Here is a 26,704-nt window from a genome sequence, read left to right on the forward strand (position 1 = left end):
CCTGAGACCCTGAGACCTTGAGACCTGTACCTGAGACCTGTACCTGAGACCCTGAGACCTGTACCTGAGACCCTGAGACCTGTGCCTGAGACCCTGAGACCTGTACCTGAGACCCTGAGACCCTGAGACCTTGAGACCTGTACCTGAGACCCTGAGACCTGTACCTGAGACCCTGAGACCCTGAGACCTTGAGACCTGTACCTGAGACCTGTACCTGAGACCCTGAGACCTGTACCTGAGACCCTGAGACCTGTACATGAGACCTGTACCTGAGACCCTGAGACCTGTACCTGAGACTCTGAGACCTGTACCTGAGACCCTGAGACCCTGAGACCTTGAGACCTGTACCTGAGACCCTGAGACCTGTACCTGAGACCCTGAGACCTGTACCTGAGACCTGTACCTGAGACCCTGAGACCTGTACCTGAGACCTGTACCTGAGACCCTGAGACCTGTACCTGAGACCTGTACCTGAGACCTGTACCTGAGACCCTGAGACCTGTACCTGAGACCTGTACCTGAGACCTGTACCTGAGACCCTGAGACCTGTACCTGAGACCTGTACCTGAGACCCTGAGACCCTGAGACCTGTACCTGAGACCTGTACCTGACACCCTGAGACCTGTACCTGAGACCCTGAGACCTGTACCTGAGACCTTGAGACCTGTACCTGAGACCTGTACCTGAGACTCTGAGACCTGTACCTGAGACCCTGAGACCTGTACCTGAGACCTGTACCTGAGACCCTGAGACCTGTACCTGAGACCCTGAGACCCTGAGACCCTGAGACCTTGAGACCTGTACCTGAGACCTGTACCTGAGACCCTGAGACCTGTACCTGAGACCCTGAGACCTGTACCTGAGACCTGTACCTGAGACCCTGAGACCTGTACCTGAGACCCTGAGACCCTGAGACCTGTGCCTGAGACCCTGAGACCTGTACCTGAGACTCTGAGACCTGTACCTGAGACCCTGAGACCTGTACCTGAGACCCTGAGACCCTGAGACCTTGAGACCTGTACCTGAGACCTGTACCTGAGACCTGTACCTGAGACCCTGAGACCTGTACCTGAGACCCTGAGACCCTGAGACCTGTGCCTGAGACCCTGAGACCTGTACCTGAGACCCTGAGACCTGTACCTGAGACCCTGAGACCTTGAGACCTGTACCTGAGACCTTTACCTGAGACCCTGAGACCTGTACCTGAGACCCTGAGACCTGTACCTGAGACCTGTACCTGAGACCCTGAGACCTGTACCTGAGACCTGTACCTGAGACCCTGAGACCTGTACCTGAGACCTGTACCTGAGACCCTGAGACCTGTACCTGAGACCTGTACCTGAGACCCTGAGACCCTGAGACCTGTACCTGAGACCTGTACCTGACACCCTGAGACCTGTACCTGAGACCCTGAGACCTGTACCTGAGACCTTGAGACCTGTACCTGAGACTCTGAGACCTGTACCTGAGACCCTGAGACCTGTACCTGAGACCTGTACCTGAGACCCTGAGACCTGTACCTGAGACCCTGAGACCCTGAGACCCTGAGACCTTGAGACCTGTACCTGAGACCCTGAGACCTGTACCTGAGACCCTGAGACCTGTACCTGAGACCTGTACCTGAGACCCTGAGACCTGTACCTGAGACCCTGAGACCTGTACCTGAGACCCTGAGACCTGTGCCTGAGACCCTGAGACCTGTACCTGAGACTCTGAGACCTGGACCTGAGACCCTGAGACCCTGAGACCTTGAGACATGTACCTGAGACCTGTACCTGAGACCCTGAGACCTGTACCTGAGACCCTGAGACCTGTACATGAGACCTGTACCTGAGACCCTGAGACCTGTACCTGAGACTCTGAGACCTGTACCTGAGACCCTGAGACCTGTACCTGAGACCCTGAGACCCTGAGACCCTGAGACCTTGAGACCTGTACCTGAGACCTGTACCTGAGACCTGTACCTGAGACCCTGAGACCTGTACCTGAGACCCTGAGACCCTGAGACCTGTACCTGAGACCCTGAGACCTGTACCTGAGACCCTGAGACCTGTACCTGAGACCCTGAGACCCTGAGACCTTGAGAACTGTACCTGAGACCTGTACCTGAGACCCTGAGACCTGTACCTGAGACTCTGAGACCTGTACCTGAGACTCTGAGACCTGTACCTGAGACCCTGAGACCCTGAGACCCTGAGACCTTGAGACCTGTACCTGAGACCTGTACCTGAGACCCTGAGACCTGTACCTGAGACCCTGAGACCTGTACCTGAGACCTGTACCTGACACCCTGAGACCTGTACCTGAGACCCTGAGACCTGTACCTGAGACCTGTACCTGAGACTCTGAGACCTGTACCTGAGACCCTGAGACCTGTACCTGAGACCTGTACCTGAGACCCTGAGACCTGTGCCTGAGACCTGTACCTGAGACCCTGAGACCCTGAGACCTTGAGACCTGTACCTGAGACCTGTACCTGAGACCCTGAGACCTGTACCTGAGACCCTGAGACCTGTGCCTGAGACCCTGAGACCTGTACCTGAGACTCTGAGACCTGTACCTGAGACCCTGAGACCTGTACCTGAGACCCTGAGACCCTGAGACCGTGAGACCTGTACCTGAGACCTGTACCTGAGACCCTGAGACCTGTACATGAGACCTGTACCTGAGACCCTGAGACCTGTACCTGAGACTCTGAGACCTGTACCTGAGATCCTGAGACCTGTACCTGAGACCCTGAGACCCTGAGACCCTGAGACCTTGAGACCTGTACCTGAGACCCTGAGACCTGTACCTGAGACCCTGAGACCTGTACCTGAGACCTGTACCTGAGACCTGTACCTGAGACCCTGAGACCCTGAGACCTTGAGAACTGTACCTGAGACCTGTACCTGAGACCCTGAGACCTGTACCTGAGACCCTGAGACCTGTACATGAGACCTGTACCTGAGACCCTGAGACCTGTACCTGAGACTCTGAGACCTGTACCTGAGACCCTGAGACCTGTACCTGAGACCCTGAGACCCTGAGACCCTGAGACCTGTACCTGAGACCTGTACCTGAGACCCTGAGGCCTGTACCTGAGACCCTGAGACCTGTACATGAGACCTGTACCTGAGACCCTGAGACCTGTACCTGAGACTCTGAGACCTGTACCTGAGACCCTGAGACCTGTACCTGAGACCCTGAGACCCTGAGACCTTGAGACCTGTACCTGAGACCTGTACCTGAGACCCTGAGACCTGTACCTGAGACCCTGAGACCTGTGCCTGAGACCCTGAGACCTGTACCTGAGACTCTGAGACCTGTACCTGAGACCCTGAGACCTGTACCTGAGACCCTGAGACCCTGAGACCTTGAGACCTGTACCTGAGACCTGTACCTGAGACCCTGAGACCTGTACATGAGACCTGTACCTGAGACCCTGAGACCTGTACCTGAGACTCTGAGACCTGTACCTGAGACCCTGAGACCTGTACCTGAGACCCTGAGACCCTGAGACCCTGAGACCTTGAGACCTGTACCTGAGACCCTGAGACCTGTACCTGAGACCCTGAGACCTGTACCTGAGACCTGTACCTGAGACCTGTACCTGAGACCCTGAGACCTGTACCTGAGACCTGTACCTGAGACCCTGAGACCCTGAGACCTGTACCTGAGACCTGTACCTGACACCCTGAGACCTGTACCTGAGACCCTGAGACCTGTACCTGAGACCCTGAGACCTGTACCTGAGACCTGTACCTGAGACTCTGAGACCTGTACCTGAGACCCTGAGACCTGTACCTGAGACCTGTACCTGAGACCCTGAGACCTGTGCCTGAGACCTGTACCTGAGACCCTGAGACCTGTACCTGAGACCCTGAGACCCTGAGACCTTGAGACCTGTACCTGAGACCCTGAGACCTGTACCTGAGACTCTGAGACCTGTACCTGAGACCCTGAGACCTGTACCTGAGACCCTGAGACCCTGAGACCTGTGCCTGAGACCCTGAGACCTGTACCTGAGACTCTGAGACCTGTACCTGAGACCCTGAGACCTGTACCTGAGACCCTGAGACCCTGAGACCTTGAGACCTGTACCTGAGACCTGTACCTGAGACCCTGAGACCTGTACCTGAGACCCTGAGACCTGTACATGAGACCTGTACCTGAGACCCTGAGACCTGTACCTGAGACTCTGAGACCTGTACCTGAGACCCTGAGACCCTGAGACCTTGAGACCTGTACCTGAGACCTGTACCTGAGACCCTGAGACCTGTACCTGAGACCCTGAGACCTGTGCCTGAGACCCTGAGACCTGTACCTGAGACTCTGAGACCTGTACCTGAGACCCTGAGACCTGTACCTGAGACCCTGAGACCCTGAGACCTTGAGACCTGTACCTGAGACCTGTACCTGAGACCCTGAGACCTGTACCTGAGACCTGTACCTGAGACCCTGAGACCTGTACCTGAGACCCTGAGACCCTGAGACCCTGAGACCTTGAGACCTTGAGACCTGTACCTGAGACCCTGAGACCTGTACATGAGACCTGTACCTGAGACCCTGAGACCTGTACCTGAGACCTGTACCTGAGACCCTGAGACCTGTACGTGAGACCTGTACCTGAGACCTGTACCTGAGACCCTGAGACCTGTACCTGAGACCCTGAGACCTGTACCTGAGACCTGTACCTGAGACCTGTACCTGAGACCCTGAGACCCTGAGACCTGTACCTGAGACCTGTACCTGAGACCCTGAGACCTGTACCTGAGACCTGTACCTGAGACCCTGAGACCCTGAGACCTGTACCTGAGACCTGCACCTGAGACCCTGAGACCTGTACCTGAGACCTGTACCTGACACCCTGAGACCTGTACCTGAGACCCTGAGACCTGTACCTGAGACCTTGAGACCTGTACCTGAGACCTGTACCTGAGACTCTGAGACCTGTACCTGAGACCCTGAGACCTGTACCTGAGACCTGTACCTGAGACCCTGAGACCTGTACCTGAGACCCTGAGACCTGTACCTGAGACCTGTACCTGAGACCCTGAGACCTGTACCTGAGACTCTGAGACCTGTACCTGAGACTCTGAGACCTGTACCTGAGACCCTGAGACCTGTACCTGAGACCCTGAGACCTGTGCCTGAGACCCTGAGACCTGTACCTGAGACCCTGAGACCCGTACCTGAGACCCTGAGACCTTGAGACCTTGAGACCTGTACCTGAGACCTGTACCTGAGACCCTGAGACCTGTACCTGAGACCCTTAGACCTGTACATGAGACCTGTACCTGAGACTCTGAGACCTGTACCTGAGACCCTGAGACCTGTACCTGAGACCCTGAGACCCTGAGACCTTGAGACCTGTACCTGAGACCTGTACCTGAGACCCTGAGACCTGTACCTGAGACCTGTACCTGAGACCCTGAGACCTGTACCTGAGACCTTGAGACCTGTACCTGAGACCTGTACCTGAGACCCTGAGACCTGTACCTGAGACCCTTAGACCTGTACCTGAGACCCTTAGACCTGTACATGAGACCTGTACCTGAGACTCTGAGACCTGTACCTGAGACCCTGAGACCTGTACCTGAGACCCTGAGACCCTGAGACCTTGAGACCTGTACCTGAGACCTGTACCTGAGACCCTGAGACCTGTACCTGAGACCTGTACCTGAGACCCTGAGACCCGTACCTGAGACCCTGAGACCTTGAGACCTTGAGACCTGTACCTGAGACCTGTACCTGAGACCCTGAGACCTGTACCTGAGACCCTTAGACCTGTACATGAGACCTGTACCTGAGACTCTGAGACCTGTACCTGAGACCCTGAGACCTGTACCTGAGACCTGTACCTGAGACCCTGAGACCTGTACCTGAGACCTGTACCTGAGACCCTGAGACCTGTACCTGAGACCTGTACCTGAGACCCTGAGACCTGTACCTGAGACCTTGAGACCTGTACCTGAGACCTGTACCTGAGACCCTGAGACCTGTACCTGAGACCCTTAGACCTGTACATGAGACCTGTACCTGAGACTCTGAGACCTGTACCTGAGACCCTGAGACCTGTACCTGAGACCCTGAGACCCTGAGACCTTGAGACCTGTACCTGAGACCTGTACCTGAGACCTGTACCTGAGACCTTGAGACCTGTACCTGAGACCTGTACCTGAGACCCTGAGACCTGTACCTGAGACCTGTACCTGAGACCCTGAGACCTGTACCTGAGACCTTGAGACATGCGTTCACTGCTTGAACATCAGTGAACTAGTTCCTAACTGATGATGTCACTGAGTCAGAGTGAAACCAGCTTCAATCAAACACCAACCACTGACACACTCAGTGACATGTAGAGCACACAAACGACAACAATGATGACGACGACTATTTCACTGAAGTAGAAAATCTCACCTGACCAGGAAATGTACTGCTTGTGATGATTGTTATTGTTAACAGTGTGTTTACAGTTGTGTGATTGTGTGTTGCACCAAATACAGACGTTGTCTCTGAGTGTTTGTAAACAGATAAATAAATATTGAGACGACTGTTATTACACATGATTTGATGTGCAGCTGCAGTCAGTCTGATGAGTCATGTGTCCAACAGGTGAACAGGTGAGCTCTGTGGTGCGTTCGGGGTCACTCTGTCTTTAGCTTGTTTTCTGTTCCTGGGGTTAAACCAGTTAAACTCAGTCAGATGAGGTTTATATAACAACTGTTCCTGGATGAGCTTAAAGTGGATTAACACAAGAGAGAGCGGCTGTTCTCAGAAACACACACACACACACACACACACACACACACACACCTTAACTAGGCCTTCATTTTTCTCCAGGTTTTCTTGTTTTAAGTCTCATTAACATTTTATCATTAAATTTAATTATCTTTAATTAACTGAAAAGAACAAATTCAGAGACAACGTTCATGTTACTCAACCTGTTTTAATGTTTTTTGTTGATCCATTAAAAACAACTTAAACTATACAGAATTAATTAATGTGTCCATTAATGAATTTAATTCATGTTGTTGAATGAACTTCTTGTTCTTTCTTGTTTAGTTAAAAACTGTCTTCACATGTAAATACAGGTGAGACACAGGTGAGTCCCAGCAGCATCTAGTGGCTGTTAGAGGAGGTGCAGCTCAGCTCAGAGCTGACCTGAGACCAGCCTGGCAGTGATGCGTTCAGGCTCAGTAGAGCTTCATGGAGGCTTCGAACAGCTCAGACAGATCCTCCTCACTGTGCTCTCTGGGAGACAGCTTAGTCACTCGCTCCTGAAGATACACACAACAAACATTAACACAACCAATAACTCTCACACACAATAAACACTGACACAACAATCCCTTAATATCTCCTGAGCTAACCCTTAACCTCCCCTGAAAACACAAACATCAGCCAGAGATCTTCACTTGTCTTTTACTTTGAAAATCTAAAGCCCTTGAAAACCCCTTTATCTGGAAGGCCTTAATTTGAATGCCATAATTGTTAAGGGGTTTCTGAGTTCCCCTTAGTTTACAGTTGAATGTAAAATATGTGACTGATGACTGCAGTGTTATTAAGGTGAAGAGATTCTGGTTTAATTAATGAGCTTTTAATTGACTTCAGATATTTAACAGCTTCAGGTTTGGACAAATTAATGGAAACATTCATAGACTAGGACAGATTAAGGGATTTTTAATTCAGACCCTTTGTTTTCAGTGTAAGAGATGGTTTGGTTTAATACAGATGGTTTTCATATATTTAAGGGGTTTTTAAGGTTTTTTTTTTACTTTTCGGTGTAAATTCAGAAGTTCACCCCAAACACTGGATGAATTAATGGACTCAATATTAAAGTTTTAATGATCTAAATTAAGAGGTGGCTTTTATGTCTTTAGTCATTTTTAAGGGTTTTCTTTTACCCTTTGTAAAGTCCTTAAATCACAATGGTCATTTGAAAAAAATCCACAGTGAACCTATAATTTCTCTTTTATTATTCAGTGTTTCTCTGTTTTAAGATGTTTTTTCACTTTACTACTCAACTGTTTTATTTTACACATTATTGTTACTGGTTAATTAAAGATGGGACTCAGACTCCTCAGGTGTGTTCTGACAGACCTGAGGGATGGTTCCTTTCACCAGTGCTGGGATGTCGTCCTTGCTGTATCCCACAGCTCCAAGTCCGTCCTCCACCTGCAGGTCAAACAGGAACTGACGCAGAGTGTCGGCCAGAACAGCACCTGCATCCTCCCGCTTCACCTGCCGTATATCTGCACCTGAACGCAGCACAGAGTCTGTTACTGCACCTGAACGCAGCACAGTCTCTGTGTGGACTGGTCCAGTCCTGCTGCAGTTGATCCGTGTGCAGGATTTCATTTGTCTGTGGTTGTTGTGAGTCGTGTTACATTTTATTATTTTGCTGTTGTTCAGTTTTATCATGTGTTGTTATATTTCTCTGTTGTATGCCACTGACTGTTATATTGTGGTGTGTGTACCAGTGTTGTATTACAGTGCTGTCTACAGTGTCAGTGACGCCAGGTGAACAGGTACCGAGGATCTCTGCAGCGTCCAGGTGGCGCTCTGGACACATCGGGGCGGTGAAGTTGAAGACAGCTGGAGATGTGAGGACAACTGAGAGACCGTGAGGCTGAGGACACACACACACACACACACACACACACACACACACACACACACACACACACAGAGGCTGCTGTACTGATTCAGGTTGTGTTAGCAGGTTGTTATACTGTTGTGCCCTCTCTCACCACCAGGGGGTGCTCCACACTGTAACCCTTCGCTGAGTGAGTCTTCACGTTTCCAGCGATTGGATACGACATCCCATGACTGCAACACAACAGTTTTCTTTAGACATAACCATGAAATCACTTCATTTTTAACCTTGAAATTATATCAATTTAATAATTAATAGTGATGTCATTCAGGTGTTTCTGTTGAGATGATGATGTCACTCAGGTGGATTATCAGGTTGGGGACAGTGAATCTTTTTCCTCACCACAGATGAACTCCAGCGTTTCCGAAGCCGATCCCGGCAAACACGCTGGCCAGGTGCATGCTGGACCGGGCCTCCAGGTCCTCGGGGTCCCGCACAGCTCTGTACACAATCAATTAATCAATCAATCAGATACTTATTAATTTTTTTATTAAATTTTTAAAATGTAGTCGTTCATTATTCTAATTGGTTTAATTTGATTAGATTTGGTTCTGTCTGGATCTTTTTTTTGTTTCTTCTATGACATTCAGACCAGAGAACCAGGGATCAACAGTGAGCAGCTTTTTAATTTTCCAGTCTTGTGTTTGTCTCTGAAACATTCTCAGGATCCAGATCAGGATCCATCTGGGCAGAACTTTAAACAGATTACCTGCAAAAACTTAATGAAGTTAAAAATCAGGGGCGGCCCGGTAGTCAAGTGGTTAGGGCGCAAAGACGCTCTTAGCAGGCGGGCACCGGTTCGACTCCCGATCGGTCCGACTCTTTCCTGCATGTCATTCCCCTCTCTACCCCCTTTCCTGTCAGTCTCCACTGAACTATAATAAAGGCATAAAAGCCCAAAAAATAATAACTTTAAAAAAAAATGAAGTTAAAAATCTAAATAAAGGACTAAAACACAGATCATCAGCAGCTCTGGGTGTGGTTCTAATGCTCGGTGGGTTCCTCAGAGAACCTGATCTGGTTCTCTGTGGTTCTCCTCTTCATCTTTTCAGACTGAAGCCCAGGTTATCTTTATTTACCGCTTCATGTACTTGGCGACCACGTTGAGGGCGTGGCGGGACCAGACGTCACTGATGGGGTTGCTGCCCTGGTAGGCGGGGCGGTTGATGGGGTTGGGGGGGCAGGGGCTCCTCTGGTTGTAGGGCAGAGCGGTGTACGACTCCAGAGCATGACTACAGGAAGGAGAAGACCGAGGACGGTCAACAGTCTGATTGTGTCTCACAGACAGATGTTAGACAGATGTTGGACATACAGATGTTAGACAGACAGATGTTGGACAGACAGATGTTAGACAGACAGATGTTGGACAGACATGTTAGACAGATTTTAGACAGACAGATTTTAGACAGACAGATTTTAGACAGACAGATGTTAGACAGACAGATGTTAGACAGACAGATTTTAGACAGACAGATGTTGGACAGACAGATTTTAGACAGACAGATGTTAGACAGACAGATGTTAGACAGACAGATTTTAGACAGACAGATGTTAGACAGACAGATGTTAGACAGACAGATTTTAGACAGACAGATGTTGGACAGACAGATTTTAGACAGACAGATGTTAGACAGACAGATGTTAGACAGACAGATTTTAGACAGACAGATTTTAGACAGACAGATGTTGGACAGACAGATGTTAGACAGACAGATTTTAGACAGACAGATGTTGGACAGACAGATTTTAGACAGACAGATTTTAGACAGACAGATGTTGGACAGACAGATGTTGGACAGACAGATTTTAGAGAGACAGATTTTAGACAGATGTTGGACAGACATGTTAGAGATTTTAGACAGACAAATGTTAGACAGACAGATGTTGGACAGACAGATTTTAGACAGACAAATGTTAGACAGACAGATGTTGGACAGACAGACGTTAGACAGATGTTGGACAGACAGATGTTGGACAGACAGATGTTGGACATACAGACCAGAGCACGTCGAAGCCGCTGTTGGCGGCGACTCTTTCGGGCATGCTCAGTGTGTGCGTCGGGTCCACGATGCCCAGCGTGGGTCTGATGGCTCTGCTGGCAATACCTGAACACAGACAGCCAATCACAGCTCACACTGACACGGTGATGTCATCATCACTTTTGTTAATCTGAAGAAATGAACCGTGTCCCAGTTTAAAGCTGGTCTGGTTAAAACCTCCAGGCTTTTAATGTGAAACATCTGCAGGAAGTGAGAGTTTCACTGGTGGACTGACCTGTCTTGGCCTTCAGAGGCTCGTAGTCGAAGATGGCGACTCCGGTGGTCTCGCTGCCCGTGCCTGCAGTCGTGGGAACTGGGCAGAAAAACACAAAGTTCCATAAAGTTCAGAAAAACACCTGAGCAGGTGAGTGTCGACCTGTGGCCCACTGACTCCTCACCGGTGACTTTTACTGTCTGAGGGGTCGAGCACCTGAGCTCAGGTCAGAAAAACACCTGAGCAGGTGACAGCCCACAGACCTAATCATTAACCACTGTTATCAGTGCTGATCTGTTATTGATCAGCACCCTGATAAATGATTCATGATAATTAACTGGTCACTATGTGTTTATCAATAACATTTAAGTTTCTTACCTAAAATAAAACTGTCAGCTGTCAATCACTGTAAAAGTGTCCTGACCCCGCCCCTAACCTCAGCCCTGTGGTTGACATGGTAATCAGACTGCTTCCTGTTACCTGCGATGAGCGGCTTCAGAGCTCCAGTGATCGGCTTCCCTTTACCAATCGGAGCGTTGACAAAGTCCAGGAAGTCGGCATCAGGGTGACAAGCATACAGGTTGGCTGCTTTACAGGTGTCAATCACCGAGCCCCCGCCCACCGCCACGAACACGTCAAAGGAGTCGTTTTTAGCAAACGAGATGGCCTCTTTAAAACTACAAAAAACAGACATACACAGGTGTGAATGTACCTGTGAGGACAACAGGTGTGAATGTACCTGTGAGGGTACGTTGTATCTCACCTGGTGTCGGTGGGCTCCACCCGGACGTTGTCGTACACTTTGTACTTGACTCCATTCCTGGTGAGAGACTCCAGGACGGCCGTCACCGGAGGGAGGCGGGACAAGTTCCTGTCCGTCATCAGACAGACGTTCCGGGCTCCGAGGTTCTGCAGGTCCTGCAGGAGAACCGGAGAACAAGAAGACCACAGTGAGGATGATGATGGAGCCTGTGGTGGGAAAACCTCACAAGTGTCCAGTTTTTACAGTTGAGCAGCAGAAAACTTTTTGTTTTGTTTGTTTTCACTGGAAGTCTCATGTTTTTATAAGTCCTTTAGAATGAATGTGTGATGATGATGATGATGATGATGATGATGATTTTAGTTACCATGCCGATCTCTCTGCTGACCCCTTCTCCATATCTGATGTTGGAACTCGCCATCTGACAGGAACAAACCACAAACAACAAATCACAGTCTGCATCTGCCTGAAGTACAGGAGCTCCTCCCTGACAGGAAAATAAATACAGCCACACAAAAAATAAAACATAAATACGACATAAAAATCATTTTCTTAATGTCCTGATTATGACTCAACAAGTCAAAAGTCTAATTAAGAGAAATTTCTGTAGCTGCTCATGTGGTGCCCTGATTGTTTTAGAAATATCTGACAGTGTTGAGAAAAAAAGATCTGTGGACCAAAGATCACAGTGAAAATACTTTTAATTGTTTTACATTTTAAGTTTCAATAAACATGGCTGTGATTTTCCTGCCATGAACAAATACAGATTGTGTGACTGACAAGCTTCTAAAATGATCATTTTTTTAAACACAGTTTGGTGTGAGTTACCTCGAAGGCATAGTCTGTTTTCCGGACAGTGCATGTCGCAGATCCAGAACCTGGAGGAAAAACTCTGTTAACCTGACAAATATCTGATGTGTGGATCACTGATCAAGCAATAACAGATACATAATATTGATCCAGGTTAAGTTACAGGTGTGGTGATTAATATTTCTTAATTTTTCCTCAGTTTGTTCAAAGAGACCAAACTCCCTCCATGTTGTTGCTGACTGGAGGTTATCAGTCAGTAAATCACCAGCACTGATTGATGGGCAGAAGTTAAACATTGATAAACCTATGGAGCCATCACATGTATGTGAGTGTGTATATGAATACCTCGATGGAAGGTGTTGGAGTGAGCAGGACATCTGCACCTGTTCAAACAAAAACATTCATGTTACACACAGCAGAACTCCATTCAAAAATCTACATATTTAAAAAAGTGTGTTACATTGGACAGTTTGCACAGAGACTCCAGAATATCTCTGAATCAGGATCAAATGCTTGAGACTGACACTATTCTTTCAGTAAAAGACTTTAATAATTAGTTGTCACTGCAGAGGCTGCTGTTTAGACCCGGGTCTTTCTGCAGAATCAGCTGAGAAATACTGAACCTTCACTTCTGTTACTGGACTGAGACACAAGGTCACATGTTGCAACAGGTGCCGTCAAGAAAATGCTTTAACTGATGAAATAAACGTTTCCCAGTCTGTCACAGCTGCGCCGTATTTTCACCGACAGTCTTCCGGTCCGGACCTGATCCCTCTGCGCTCCCCGCGGACCACGCGCTGACTCTGGACCCGAACTCTTTAAAACCGTCGGATTTCTGAACGGAGTTCTGCGTGACCTCGTCCCCGCGGGCTGTTTACGCGTGTTTCCTTCGCGCTGAGGTCATTTCAGCTTTAAACATTTAATATGTTCACGTTAATATTCACGTTAATATTCATGGACAGGAATCACTTACGCCGCGCCCTGCAGCTGCCTGAGCAGGTGAACCACCCGGCCTCTTCCCGCCATCTCCGCGGACTGAACGAGCTTCACTGCGACCGAGAACAAACTCAACAGGTGTCAAGTCACCGGCACGACACACCGCTTCCGTCTGCTCCTTTCAAAGTAAAGGTCACACTCACTGTGGACTAACTCCTTTCATATTTTACCTGAGTAACTTACTGATGATGATCGATGGACGCATTGATTGATTTTAATATTTGACTTAAACTGATAAGGGTTTAAAGGGAAAAGTCATGAGGTCCTTAAAACCTACTTTATTTCAAATCAAGGGCTTTTTAAAGGCTTTAGATTTTCAAAGTAAAGGACAGATGAAGGACCTCTGATTCAGATTCAGTTTGTGTCTCAAAGGTTTTCCTGTCATGGTCCAATAAAAACTCAAAGGTCAGAGGTCACAGCTGATATATACACACTCCTGTTAATGTTTAGTTTGTTGACAGTTGTGTTCTCCTTGTGTCTCGTCTGTGTGTGTCCGGACACATCGACCTTTAAACAAACCCCACACTGTCAAGACGCTCCACAGCTTTTATTTTATTTCACTTCATTTGTCCCTGCAGGTCTGAGAAGTCTTTAAACCACAAACACCAAGTATCAAACATAGGCTACACTTCATTAATCCATTAATTATCCCTTTAAATCCCTCTAAAACACCTTCATTTTGACTAAATGCAGAAGAGTCAGTTTGTAAGGGAGCAGTCCAACACTTGGGTCAGTCCTCATCCAGCCGCATGTAACCTCCTCCACCGTCTCCTTATCAAACTCTAAACCTCCTCGTCGTTTCCCTCCAGCTCTCATCGTCCAGGACTCGCCTGGAGTTTGGTCTGATTAAAGCTGGAGCAGCGAGGTGTCCTCACGTCTCCCAGCATCCTCTGGGAGACGCTGGACCTCTCATCAACAGCCGCCTGATCTGTTGAAGACAGCGTCCTGACCTGGCGGCCCGTCACAGTCTCACCTGCTGAGCCATCTGAAGTGTCAGGGTTGACGGGAACTTAAAGGTCCACGCCGACGCCGTGACGGCTGATCTGACTTCAGCTGGATCAGCTGGTGTTGACAGGAGCCGGCTCAGTGGGCGGAGACCTCCACCCTGATGAGGTGACACTGACATTAAAGTTAACGTTTCAGGTGTGTGTCCAGTTTCCCTCCGCTCACCTTCCAGGTGTTTGGTCAGACCTGAGAATCTCCTGCTGAGCCTCACACTGTTTTCTTTCTCTGCAGGAGATGAAGGTCACAGCTGAGAAAGGTCACGTCATCATCTTCATCTTCGTCTTCATCACTGAGGTCGTCCTCTCACCTCAAACAACACGACGTCATCTGATGTTTGTTTTATAACAGCAAAGGTCAAAGAAAAGTTTCTGTGTCACTGATGATGATGAAGATGATGATGATGTTGAAGAGGATGATGATGATGATGGTAGTGATGAAGACGATGATGATGCTGAGGAGGATGATGATGAAGATGATGATGATGATGATGAAGATGATGATGATGGTAATGATGAAGACGATGATGATGCTGAGGAGGAGGAGGAGGATGATGATGATGATGATGGTAATGATGAAGACGATGATGATGCTGAGGAGGAGGATGATGAAGATGATGATGATGATGAAGATGATGATGATGGTAATGATGAAGACGATGATGATGCTGAGGAGGAGGAGGAGGAGGAGGAGGATGATGATAATGATGGTAATGATGAAGACGATGATGATGCTGAGGAGGAGGATGATGATGATGAAGATGATGATGATGGTAATGATGAAGACGATGATGATGCTGAGGAGGATGATGTTGAAGATGATGATGATGTTGAAGAGGATGATGATGATGAAGATGATGATGATGGTAATGATGAAGACGATGATGATGCTGAGGAGGAGGATGATGATGATGAAGATGATGATGGTAATGATGAAGACGATGATGATGCTGAGGAGGAGGATGATGATGATGATGATGACAATGATGAAAATTTTTCTGTAACTCTCTAAACAAAATAAAAGTGATGAAGAGGAGGATGAAGGTGATATTTATTTAAAAAAAAACAGCTGCATGATTTATGACTCACATCTTCATCATCATCGTCATTGGTCCTTTTCCCACTGAGCGCGTGCAGAGCCCCTCCCTCCCTGAGACTCAGTCACATATAAAGAGTGGAACCAGCTGAGTGTGTGTTTGACTGAGGAGCCGCAGAGATCAGGACGATCAGGTGAGTTAGTGAAGATGATTATCTGAAGGTATTGATTTATTGATCGCCGGGAGGAGGTTAACTGGGGGGGGGGGGGCAGTGTGTACTGTATGTATCTGTACGTTGGTGTGAAGACGTCAGGACAACACTGAGGTGAGGTTTGTCTGTGACGAGGCTGAGGAAGAGGAGCAGACAGGAAGTGACTGTGGCTCTGATTTTACCAACTAAATTACATTTGTCACATGAAGAAGAACAAAGTCAGTTTAGTCGTTTTCACGTTTACAGCTGTGGCATCAAAACCATCGACCTTTCATCACCTGTGCTGCTGACCTCATCTGATGACAGGAAATAACGTCACCATCTGTTTTCATTCTCATTCTGACCCAAACCAAACGTTCATGAAAGGAGACAAATATCACATTTGTGTCGTCTCTCACTTTATCTCTTTGTTTCTGAAGTTTCTGTTCATATTCTGACATCAATGAAAATCTGCTGACACCATGTGATCACCTCCTCATTTTTACAGACATATGGGTTTTCTGACCCTCAGCTGGTCTTTGAAGGCATCATTAACTCCTGGCTCTTCCTGCAGGCTGCAGCAGCTTGTGGAGATGAAGCTGAACTTGTTGTTGTGGCTCGTGGCTCTGCTCGGTGTCTCCCTCCCTCCGTCTGCTGACTGTCGACCCACCATCGCTCCTGCCAGCCGCCACCTCCTCCCCCGACCGCTGCTCCTCCGCCTTGGGGAGGAATTCTCCCTTCGACTGGGTGGAGGTGGACTTTCCTCCTCTGTTGCTGCTACTGCGTCAGACCTCCTCTCCTCTTCATCCTCATCTTCCTCCTCTTCTTCTTCTTCCTCAGCAGTGAACCAGGCTCTGCTGCAGCTCACACAGCGCCTCCTGCAGGCCCAGGTGGAGCAGCAGCAGCAGGAGGTGGTGGAGGAGAAAGGGAAGAGGTCCGAGGAGCCTCCCATCTCTCTGGATCTGACTTTCCACCTGCTCAGGGAGGTTCTGGAGATGGCCCGGGCCGAGCAGATCGCCCAGCAGGCCGACAGCAACCGCAGGATGATGGACACCTTCGGAAAATAAAGAAACCAGATGATTAAATCCACAAACTTTACACTTCCTGTCGTTTGATCCTTTTATTTTACACTGTTCACTTTATTCACACAAACTTAAAACAACCAGTAAATGAACAATACACAGGTACAATGTGCAGAGGCTCACGGAGGTAAAAATACAAACAACTGAAACTTATTCATTTAAATATATTTCAAAAACAAAGATGTTAAACAAACTTAAATCTAATGAAAGAAAAAAGGTCATAAAAAAAAACATTCAGAAAATGACGATAAGCCAATGATTAAAGGAGCAGGAGGCGACAGGAAACCAAATACACCCCTCCCCTCAGTGCTCCTTTAGAAGCTCCACCCCCAAACTCATGGACGTGTTACCAAGGCGACGGTGGAGGAATCCAGAACATCTGATATCAGCTGTTTGAAGTGCTAATGTTTCATGTGTAAAGTAACATTTATGAAACAAATAAAATAATTGATTAATTACCTGCAGTTTTTTTGGTTTTGTCTCATTAATCAATTCATGTAGAAGCTACATATTATTTAATGTCCATTACATTTTGGTCATTTTTAGAGTATTTGTTGTTTTTAGAGAATCTTAGTTTAAGAAGAGGAGATTGTTCATAAGACCTGATCATCAAATGTGGAGTTTCTAACTTTCAGGTTGAATCCAAAAAGAACTGAACAAAATGTGTTTTATTTGCGAAAGCAGTAATAATTAAAAGCTGACTTCAGATCACTGTTGTGAGATGTACGGAGAGATATCGCTTCCACTTCAGCTTGATGTCTGCTTTTCGCTGTAACTGGTCCAGCTCTGCCTAATGCTGCACAGGTGTGGAGCTTTTCTTTAAACCAGACTCAGTAAAAGATGGAGGAAAATCAGGTTCATAATAAAACAATAATTTATTTGACACTTTAACAGAACAAATTTATCAGCAGAGATGTGTCAGATTCAAAATATTTTTTCTATAATTTCTGCTAAACATCAACAAACTCTAACCTTCAAAAAATGTTGATGGAAAATCTGCCACAGCAGAAGAAACGAATTCTCTCCATTATTGAACACGAACAGTGAGCACAGCTTCAGTGAGAGCTCTCTGTGTGTTTCTGTGGTTTTCAACAGGAAAATGCAAAATCATGTAAAAATACACTGAAGTTCTGCAGAGAAGCAGACTGGACTCAGACTGATCCAGGCCCTGGACTGGTGTCGCCGGTTCTTCTGGTTTTACTTCTGGTTGAGCCAGCTGAAGGAGAAGACGTGTTTGGGTCCATCTTTGTCGTCCGAGTCGTTCTGCTGATCAGACTGAACCTGCAAGAAGAAGAACAATCAATGATGTTATCATCTTTCCCTGAAGCTTTAGACCCCACCCACAATAAATCAACATATTATTCAATCAGATTGATTGATTATTCATTATCGACAATCATACCTGGGGGGTGGCATTGGCGGCAGGGACAGGCAGAGGGGGCGGGGCCTGACTGGGTGATGAGGGGGTGGGGCTTTTAGTATGTGTGGCCATTGTAGGCGGAGCCTCTGAGGGTTTCTGAGGGGGCGGGGTTGTGAGTTGAACACCTGCAGGCTGAACAGGTGAGAGAGGAGGCTGCTGATTGGCTGCAGCTGCAGCTTGCTGCTGCGACTCAACTCGACTTTCTGCTGACGTCCCTCTGACCTCCACCTCTTCTTCATCTTCGTCGTCATCGTCTTCATCAGCTGAGGGGACACACAGGGTTAGCTACATGCTAACAGATTAGTATACAGTACAGTAGCTCCATATCAACAACTTTAGCATATATCTTGCTATCTAATAGCGGCTTCATACTTATACGTTAGCGTTATGCTAACAATAGAAACGACTATGTAGTTTAGAATGCACTGTTCTGATTGATGGTAGCTGAATGTAGCTTCATGTTATTAGCACGCTAACACATTCTGTGATTGCAGTCTAGAGCTAATCGTTTATCATACAACAGAGGTCAGTAAAAGTAGCTTACAGCTAACACATTCAAAAAACATGATAATGAATAATAGTTTCATTAGTTTACACTTGACTGAAGATTGAGTTGAACATCCTGTATGCTAACATGTTAGCATGTAGCAAGGTTCTGTGTAGGCCTATGATGCAGGTGTCTTGTCTTTGATTGGTCAAACAGACACTTCCTGTGTGTGTTACCTCTGATGAAGTCGACGTTGCTCAGCGCTCGCCTCTGATGAGCAAAGCTGGCTGTGAAGTGCTCCATGTTCTCGTAGCCGTGTTGGAGTTTATCCAGGTGAGACGTGTTGGTGCCCTCCACAATTCTGATCAATAAACAGTAAATAATCAATGATTTTAATTAATTTCATGTTAACACTGCAGTGATGTTATAACACACAAAGTTCTGTTGCATTGTTTAATACTCACTTCTGTAGCAGAGGTTTGGCCGTCTGTGGGAGACAAATCTAAGTTATTGATCACATGACAAACATGATCTGAGCTGATTGACATGTCTGGATTTTTAAACCTGTTAAGTTCTGTGTGTGTGTTTCACCCTCATCTTTAAATTATTTCAAATGTTTAATTAAAAAAGGGACAGTTTTTATCATGCCCTTCAAAATAAAACTGAAAAAAGCAGGAAGCTAAGACGTATTAAAAGCTTGTTTCAGTTGGACATACATAAAACTCAGATCAGTTTCAACCTCACAGACAACACACCACAGGTAACGCACACATGATTAAAAAATGATGACAATGACAACATTCACATCATTAACAAAAATGATGTGACTCCAACAACTGATCTTTATCTGGATTGTGTTTTTCCATCAACCAGCTCCTGATGACTCATTCATACCTGCCCTTCCCCCACGTCTACACTTATGGTTTCAGGCTCACCTGCAGGAACACGGCCATCTCGGACTCATCCATGCTCTGGATGGCGGTCTCCAGGAGCTTGGCAGTGTTCTCCATGTGCTCATTGTACTTTCTCCTGAGACCGCGGATGTAGTCCAGCTTCTCTTCCTGTTCAGAGCTGATCCTCAGGGTCATCTCACCTTTCTTCTCCTCCAGGAGCGCAAACAGGTGATCGAACATCTCGCACACCTTCGACTTCTGCCTGCTACCGTTCTCCTGAGAGAAGGTCAAAAAACCTCAGGTAAAGCAGGTGTGCAGCAGATGTAAGGTAAACCTCAGGTAAAGCAGGTGTGCAGCATGTGGATGAACTCACATTGACAGCTCTGCAGGTTTCCTCCAGCTGACTGATGATCGCCTGAATCCTCTCATTGTTCCCAACAAGCATGGAGATACAGTCAGTCAACTCTGCCTACAAACACACACACACACACACACACAACTTACAGTTTTTTACAACCGCTATGACCCGTTGTTCTATACTTTTAACACTTTTTCAAAACTCTTCACACAGTTACCACAACATCAGCCTGTGTGGGCAATACAATTAACACAATTCTTCTTCTTTTGACACAAAATAGACACATTTTACACATTTAAAATTAGTTTTAACTCCTTTTACACACAAGCGCAATCAAGACCAAAACAGAAGATGTTAACTGGTGAATTTTCAATTGCTTTCACACGGTTTGTCAAAACAGAAAACCTCATGTTCAAAACTAATGGATTGAAGATTACATTGATCACAGCTGATTCCCGTCTCACCCAGCTCAGGTGCTGGGCTTTTTCCAATCACATCACCAATCACATCACCTATATTTATAGGCGGATCTTGTGAGGGAAAAGAACAATAGATAAGACAAGGGACAAGGTGGAGGACTTGCAAAAAACAAGTGAGAAAAATGCCTAGAGGTAGAGGTAGAGGGAGAGTTAGAATGTGTGGTGGGGCTCAAAGAAGGGCCAGAGATGGGGTGACGGATGAAATACGAGCTACCATCATCGACCATGTCATCAACCATGGGTTGTCACATAGAGAGGCTGGAGAACGTGTGCAGCCAAATCTCAGCCGGAGCACAGTGGCATCCATTGTCCAGATTTTTCGAGCAACCAACAGGTAGATTACAGTATTCACTGTATTGTATAAGGGCCTTTCCTACTGAACAGTGTAACATGAATTACAGTAACTGTATTCTTCTGGCCCCTACAGTAATATATAACCTTGTCCCTCTAAGGGTTCAACGTTTACGTCCTTCAGGGGGCAGGGGCAGGCTTCTACATGAAGAACAGGAGCTTGCCATTGTCAACATGGTGATTGCTAACAGTGAAATAAAACTGAAAGAAATTCGGGCCAATATTTTACAAGACAACCTTGTCTTTGAAAACATCAGAGCAATCAGCCTTACATCTATTTCTCGGACTCTGGCTAAACACAGAGTCCTGATGAAGCAACTTTATAAAGTCCCTTTTGAAAGGAACAGTGTTCGCATCAAGGAACTCCGTCACCAATATGTCCAGGTAAGGTTATTACTGTAAATCCAAAATACACTGTACTAATTGTGTGTTTTGCAGTAAACTACTATGACCCTATATACGTAAAGTACTCTAAATCATTTACATACATTTTGTTTGATTGCTTACAGAGAGTCATGGAGTTGGAGACCAATCAAGTCCCACATAACATAATATACATTGATGAGGCTGGCTTCAACTTGGCCAAAAAACGTAGGCGGGGCAGAAACATCATTGGTAAAAGAGCCACGGTTGCTGTGCCAGGCCAGAGAGGAGCCAACATCACCATGTGTGCAGCAATATCTAACAATGGTGTGCTCCTGCATAAAAGTCAAATTGGCCCCTACCACACCGAACGCCTTCTCCAGTTTTTAGAAGAGCTGTATGATAGACTGGTACCTGAGGGGGAGAGGGGACAGGGTGAGTTGGGGGGTAACTTGCTAACATATGTGATCACCTGGGACAATGTGGCATTCCACCATGCACATGCAGTCACAGCTTGGTTTGATGCCCATCCCAGGATGATGTCCCTTTTCCTTGCCCCTTACTCCCCTTTCCTCAACCCAATAGAGGAGTTTTTTTCAGCCTGGAGGTGGAAAGTATTCGATCACCATCCACATGACCAAATGTCCCTCCTGGATGCAATGGCTGCTGCATGCCAGGACATCACAGCTGACAACTGCCAGGGCTGGATAAGGCATGCAAAAAGATACTTCCCAAGATGCCTGGCCAGAGAAGACATCAGGTGTGATGTCGATGAAAATATGTGGCCCAATGCTGACGAATCAGAATCAGAATCAGAATCGCCTTTATTGTCATTATTGTTATTATACATAGTACAACGAAATTTGAGCGCTGCTCCCTTGGTGCAAACGACCGAGCAGATTAGCTTTTTTTTCTTCCTCTTTTACAGTGATTTCTTCTGCTCCTTTTTCTTTTTGTGTATTTGACAATACAGTAATGAATGACAGCTAAATGCTGATTTTTTCCCTCTTTACTCTACTGCAAGTCATTTTCAATTGCAATACAGTAAAGTGTTTACTGCAAATCCTGTCATTTACTGTCTTCTTCTTTCATAAAAATTCTGCAAAGCTGCTCTGACATGGGTCGTTCACTTTTTGTACTGAGTGCTGTACAAAAAAAAGGAACAAAATTCATGCCCAACAAATGAAAAATGAAGAACATAATCACAAACATTAATTTACATGTATGATCAATACAATAATCTGTTGATTGTAAAAGAAAAAGGAAAAAAAGTAGATTTGACACATGCAAAGTGATTCAGTTTGTGTTATTCCATCAGTTGTCAGTGTTTTTTATGACACTGTGCTGTGACTGACTAAATGTTTCTGTTGGAAGACAACGTGTGTCAGTGCTTTGATAGATTTGGTGAACTGTGTTAGTGTATTGTATTTTGGAAGTGTGTGTCTGTGTTTAGTTACACTGTGTGATTTTGAGCATGAAATTAACTGTTTGGGGAATTGTGTGTTTCAGGTGTGATGTGCATTAACAGTTTTGAAAAAGTGTTTAAGGTCATAGCGGTTGTAAAAAACTGTAATACTTAATAATGTTGTTTTTATCTTTAATCTTTAATCACCACAAAAATTAAATTTCTCATCATCAGCAAAAGAAAACAGGCTGAAACCATTCATTGTACTGTGTTGTTGTGTTTTAGTTATTTTTGTTGTTGTTGTTGTTGTGATGTTATTGTGTTGTTGAGTTGTGTTGTGTTGTTGTTGTTGTGTTGTTGTGTTGCATTGTGTTGTGTTGTGTTGTGTCGTGTTGTTGTGATGATGTTGTTGTTGTTGTTGTTGTTGTAGTTGTGTTGTTGACCTTCTGTTTGGTGAACACGTTGCTGAGCGGGGCGACCTCACAGTCTTTGTGCGCTCCGAACACCTTACACAGAGAGCAGGTGGGGACGCTGCAGGTCACACAGTAGATGTTGATCTTCTCGTCTTCGTGCTCCTCACACATCGGCTGCTCCAGCTTCGGCTCTGGAGACGGTTTACTGCTGAGGACAGACAGACAGGTGAGACAGGTGAGACAGGTGATACAGTAATAGTGTCCACCTGTCTGTCTCTCTGTCAAGGTCTCACTTGTCCATTCAAACTGTGGCTGTGTTTCAGACTGGGACGACAAAATGCGTAATATGAAATAAAGAAATTAGTTTTTTAAATAAAATAAAAATGATAACCTGTAATACAATAGACGACGTTACATTCTGTAACCTTGATTTATTTGTATAGATTTTATATTCCTCTGATTCTGCTGTGAAAGCTCAAAGTGTTCAATATGAACACTTAAATCTATGAAATCATGTTTAAATCTATGAAATCATAGATTTAAACACGACATTTTATATGAAATGTTATAGTTACAGGTGTTAACTGATTGATTGTTGGGGAAAATTTTAAATAAAAATGTCACAATGAAATCCAACAAAACTGTTTAATATAAAATAAGAACACATACAAATGATAATTTATTGTTGTTTTGTGTTTTTTAATACAATTATATTTAATATTGAACACTTTGGGCTTTCACTGTAAACTGCCCAAGGATAGATAAAGTTTTATGTCAACATTTCAAAATCCTGACGCGTGAAGTGTTTCAGCAGCTTGTTTCCATCAGCTCGTCCTGCTGCTGTTTCACTGACCTACATCCAGAAATAGACTCACAGCTCAACAGGAGACAAAAAGCAGACACACAAACATCACATCCATCCCTTCCTGTCTAAAAAGGCCTGTGTGTGTCTGACAGCGCCCTCTGGAGGTCAGTAAACAGTGATGGGGACGAGTCAACAAGTGTCCAACAGAAGATCCTTTTAATTATTATTTTATTTTGAAATTTGATAAATATGAGCACCTGTTCTTTATTTTAGTGTTGTCTGTTGTTGTGTTGTTGTTGTTGTTGTGTTGTTGTATTGTCTGGTAGAGGACAGCACACAGCAGCCAATACTAAACACTAATAATTGTCACCAGGTTCAGCTTTGACTAAACAATCTTAACTCAATGTCCACTGACTAGTGACCTCTGACCCCAGTGTGAATGTGCACAGGTGTGTTTTTATGTTGGTACAGGTGGGATTGTACTGCTGTTTTTGGAAGGACCCAACAGTCATGGTGAGAACTTACCTGCACTGTGAGGACATTTCTGTACTGTCGGGACATTTGGACCACCTGTCTCTCCTTCTAAAGACTGTTTCAAGGTTCATACTTGGTTTTACAGGTCCCATGATTATAGACAGACTTGTGTGTGTATAGATAGACACCTGTATACAGGTGTGTGTTACCTGGTGCTCCCCTGTTTGTACATGTCGATGATGTTCTCCACCAGCAGGTTCCTCTGCAGTCCGTAAACCCCGTGCCGGTCCAGGACCACCTCATGTCGACAGGATGGGCAGCGGAAACGACCGCCAGACGTCACTGTGGAGCCGCTCCTCGTCGACAGGTAGGGGTTGGACGCCTGCAGGGGGGCAGGGCCACACACAGGTGGAGAGGTGTATTACTCACTGAACTCTGCCTGTTTTTTTTTCTGATTATATGAAAACAAAGTTAAGAATGAAACTTCTTCCTCCTTAATTTTTAATGATATTTTCGTCATTATCTAACATTTATCAGTGCTTCAGTCATTATATGGAGAACTCTGTAACATGTTTTATATGTTCATGTATTTGAAGTGTTACATAAATAAACTTTATAAATGTTGTTATTATTAAAATCCATACAGAGCAGTTGTAAAGTAAACTCTTTATTTAAATGACTGTAACTGTGGAAGTGACAAATATCAGATAAACACAGAAATGTAATCTGCTTCTACTCTCTGTTAATAAACAGAAAGATAAGAGGTTTTCAAATTAAAGTGGTTTTAATGTTCCACATTCATTAGAATATAAACAGATAAAAACTGAAGGAGCTCTTGAAGCTTCGCCAGTTTTACTTTATTTTAGTTTCTGTTTTTCACTGTCTTGAATTATTTATTCACATGTCCTCAATGGATGTTTAAAATGTATGAAGCCATGGTCTTATCTTATCATGTAATTATTACAGACCTCCTCCATGATTAAAAAGTCTCATTTATTTATCAGCTCTGCTCTGAAATAATCAGAATGAGTCTGTGGACATTTGTTGACATGATTAAAGCAGCTGTGATCATGTGATCAGCTCCTGTCTGCAGTGTCTCATGTCGTCTCTGTTTCACTGTGATACTGAAGGAAACTTAAAAGGAGGATTCTCAGTGAAGTTCTGCAGCCTCTGTTTCTCTGGAGCTTTATTCTGGAGGGACATCAGAGAGGATGATATCCTCAGGAAGTGATGTCACACTGAATCTAAAAATGTGTATCTGCTCTCTAGAAACCACAGAAATCTAACAGAGGCTTCAGTCATCAGTCTGAACCTGTTTCCTCTAAACCCTGTTGTTTTAACCTGACCTGTGTCCAGATGTTTAAAGAGAACCTTTCTTCATGTCACTGTCCCTGCAGAAGAAATAAGTAAGTGGGTCTTTGTTCAGATGTCAGAGTGTCCTTGAACGCACCAACAAGGGGACAGCTTGAGTTTAGATATTAACACAACTCTGAGCAACAAACTTCACTAAAAACCAACTACCCTCAAACTCAGGTCACAGCAGTGACTCAGCTGAGGTCTAAAGGACCGAGCAGCTTCCAGGTGGCCTGTCTCTTTAAGGCGTGCTCACCTGTGCGTGCACCTCACCTGGAAGACATCATTGGCACACTTGCGGCAGAGGTTGTGTTGGCAGGGCAGGATGACCACCGGCTTGGTGAACATCTCCAGGCAGATGGGACAGACGAGCTGCTTCTCCAGACTCTCCATGATGCTGAGTGACGCTCAGGAGGCGGGGGGGCAGGACGGGGGAGAAGGAGGAGGGGAGACGTCCCAGAGGTTCAATAAAATAAAGAAAGTGAAGCAGCAGCAGAGAGGAGTGTAGTGGTGTAGTGGTGTTGTGGTGCTGGGGGTCTCTGAGTCTGTGTGAGGAACTCTGACTCTGTTTTTAGACAGACACACGTCAGCTGTTGCCGTGCCGACAAGTCCTTATATGTCAAAGGTCAAGAGGAGGCATGACAGAGCAGTGGGGATGGGGGGGTGAGTAAGCAGGACAGAGTTTATTAAAGGGACAGTGCATAGTGTTAGAGGAGATGAGGAGGCTGCTGCCCCCCACCCCCCCAGTATGTGACTGATACTCAGAGGAGCGGCGCCCTCTACAGGACAGCCAGACAGACACAGGATCTCTTCATCAATCATTTATTAACATTACCATGACAACAGAGTGACATCACCTCATCACATGACTACAGGTGTCAGCTGAGTCTGACAAAGCAGCTTCTACATGAACAGTCTCAGTTCACACTCGACTCCACAATAAACTAAACTTCAAACCAAAACACTATTTACATCAACACACATGTCAACAAATCAGATTTATAATCACATTACTGAGGTTAAAGTTCACTGAACATTAAGATCAATGTTGATGATGCCTGATACTGCAACCAATCAGAACCAGAGTTAAATCACATGGAACCATTTAGACCTGGGCTGGTTAGTTTACATCT

General features: G+C 45.8%; 4 protein-coding genes across 7 annotated transcripts; 2 read left to right on the forward strand and 2 right to left on the reverse strand.

Annotated features, from left to right (window-relative positions):
• Positions 1–6,911: 6,911 nt before the first annotated feature.
• Positions 6,912–13,555, reverse strand: adhfe1 (alcohol dehydrogenase iron containing 1). The gene is made up of 14 exons (XM_071492602.1): positions 13,438–13,555; positions 12,810–12,847; positions 12,483–12,532; positions 12,022–12,075; positions 11,658–11,812; positions 11,375–11,571; positions 10,916–10,993; positions 10,641–10,746; positions 9,721–9,873; positions 8,984–9,082; positions 8,736–8,814; positions 8,518–8,614; positions 8,086–8,243; positions 6,912–7,262 (listed from the first exon to the last, which is right to left on the reverse strand). Exons 1-14 carry the CDS (start codon positions 13,488–13,490, stop codon positions 7,179–7,181), a joined length of 1,401 nt encoding a protein of 466 aa, XP_071348703.1. The 5' UTR covers positions 13,491–13,555; the 3' UTR covers positions 6,912–7,178.
• LOC139629775 (corticoliberin-like) lies at positions 13,470–17,592 on the forward strand. 3 transcript variants are annotated; one of them, XM_071492614.1, is made up of 2 exons: positions 13,470–13,586; positions 16,263–17,592. In XM_071492614.1, exon 2 carries the CDS (start codon positions 16,282–16,284, stop codon positions 16,753–16,755), a length of 474 nt encoding a protein of 157 aa, XP_071348715.1. In that variant the 5' UTR covers positions 13,470–13,586; positions 16,263–16,281; the 3' UTR covers positions 16,756–17,592. The 3 variants fall into 3 exon arrangements, with proteins under 3 accessions (XP_071348715.1, XP_071348714.1, XP_071348713.1); XM_071492613.1 differs by lacking the exon at positions 13,470–13,586 and adding an exon at positions 15,566–15,691; XM_071492612.1 differs by lacking the exon at positions 13,470–13,586 and having other exon boundaries at positions 16,188–17,592.
• Positions 17,593–17,621: 29 nt separating this feature from the next.
• LOC139629772 (E3 ubiquitin-protein ligase TRIM63-like) lies at positions 17,622–26,111 on the reverse strand. 2 transcript variants are annotated; one of them, XM_071492606.1, is made up of 9 exons: positions 25,845–26,111; positions 24,428–24,600; positions 22,970–23,144; positions 19,944–20,039; positions 19,613–19,846; positions 19,142–19,164; positions 18,914–19,038; positions 18,173–18,453; positions 17,622–18,051 (listed from the first exon to the last, which is right to left on the reverse strand). In XM_071492606.1, the coding sequence occupies exons 1-9, from the start codon at positions 25,962–25,964 to the stop codon at positions 17,968–17,970; spliced, it is 1,311 nt and encodes a 436-aa protein (XP_071348707.1). In that variant the 5' UTR covers positions 25,965–26,111; the 3' UTR covers positions 17,622–17,967. The 2 variants fall into 2 exon arrangements, with proteins under 2 accessions (XP_071348707.1, XP_071348705.1); XM_071492604.1 differs by having other exon boundaries at positions 22,970–23,147; positions 25,845–26,091.
• Positions 20,046–22,097, forward strand: LOC139629771 (uncharacterized). Its single transcript, XM_071492603.1, has 2 exons — positions 20,046–21,142; positions 21,268–22,097. Exons 1-2 carry the CDS (start codon positions 20,606–20,608, stop codon positions 22,084–22,086), a joined length of 1,356 nt encoding a protein of 451 aa, XP_071348704.1. The 5' UTR covers positions 20,046–20,605; the 3' UTR covers positions 22,087–22,097.
• Positions 26,112–26,704: the final 593 nt, after the last annotated feature.

This window comes from Trachinotus anak, unplaced genomic scaffold, assembly GCF_046630095.1.
Source record: "Trachinotus anak isolate AG129_WGS33_773 ecotype Australia unplaced genomic scaffold, CSIRO_AGI_Tana_v1 ptg000012l, whole genome shotgun sequence".
NCBI classification, from domain to species: domain Eukaryota; kingdom Metazoa; phylum Chordata; class Actinopteri; order Carangiformes; family Carangidae; genus Trachinotus; species Trachinotus anak.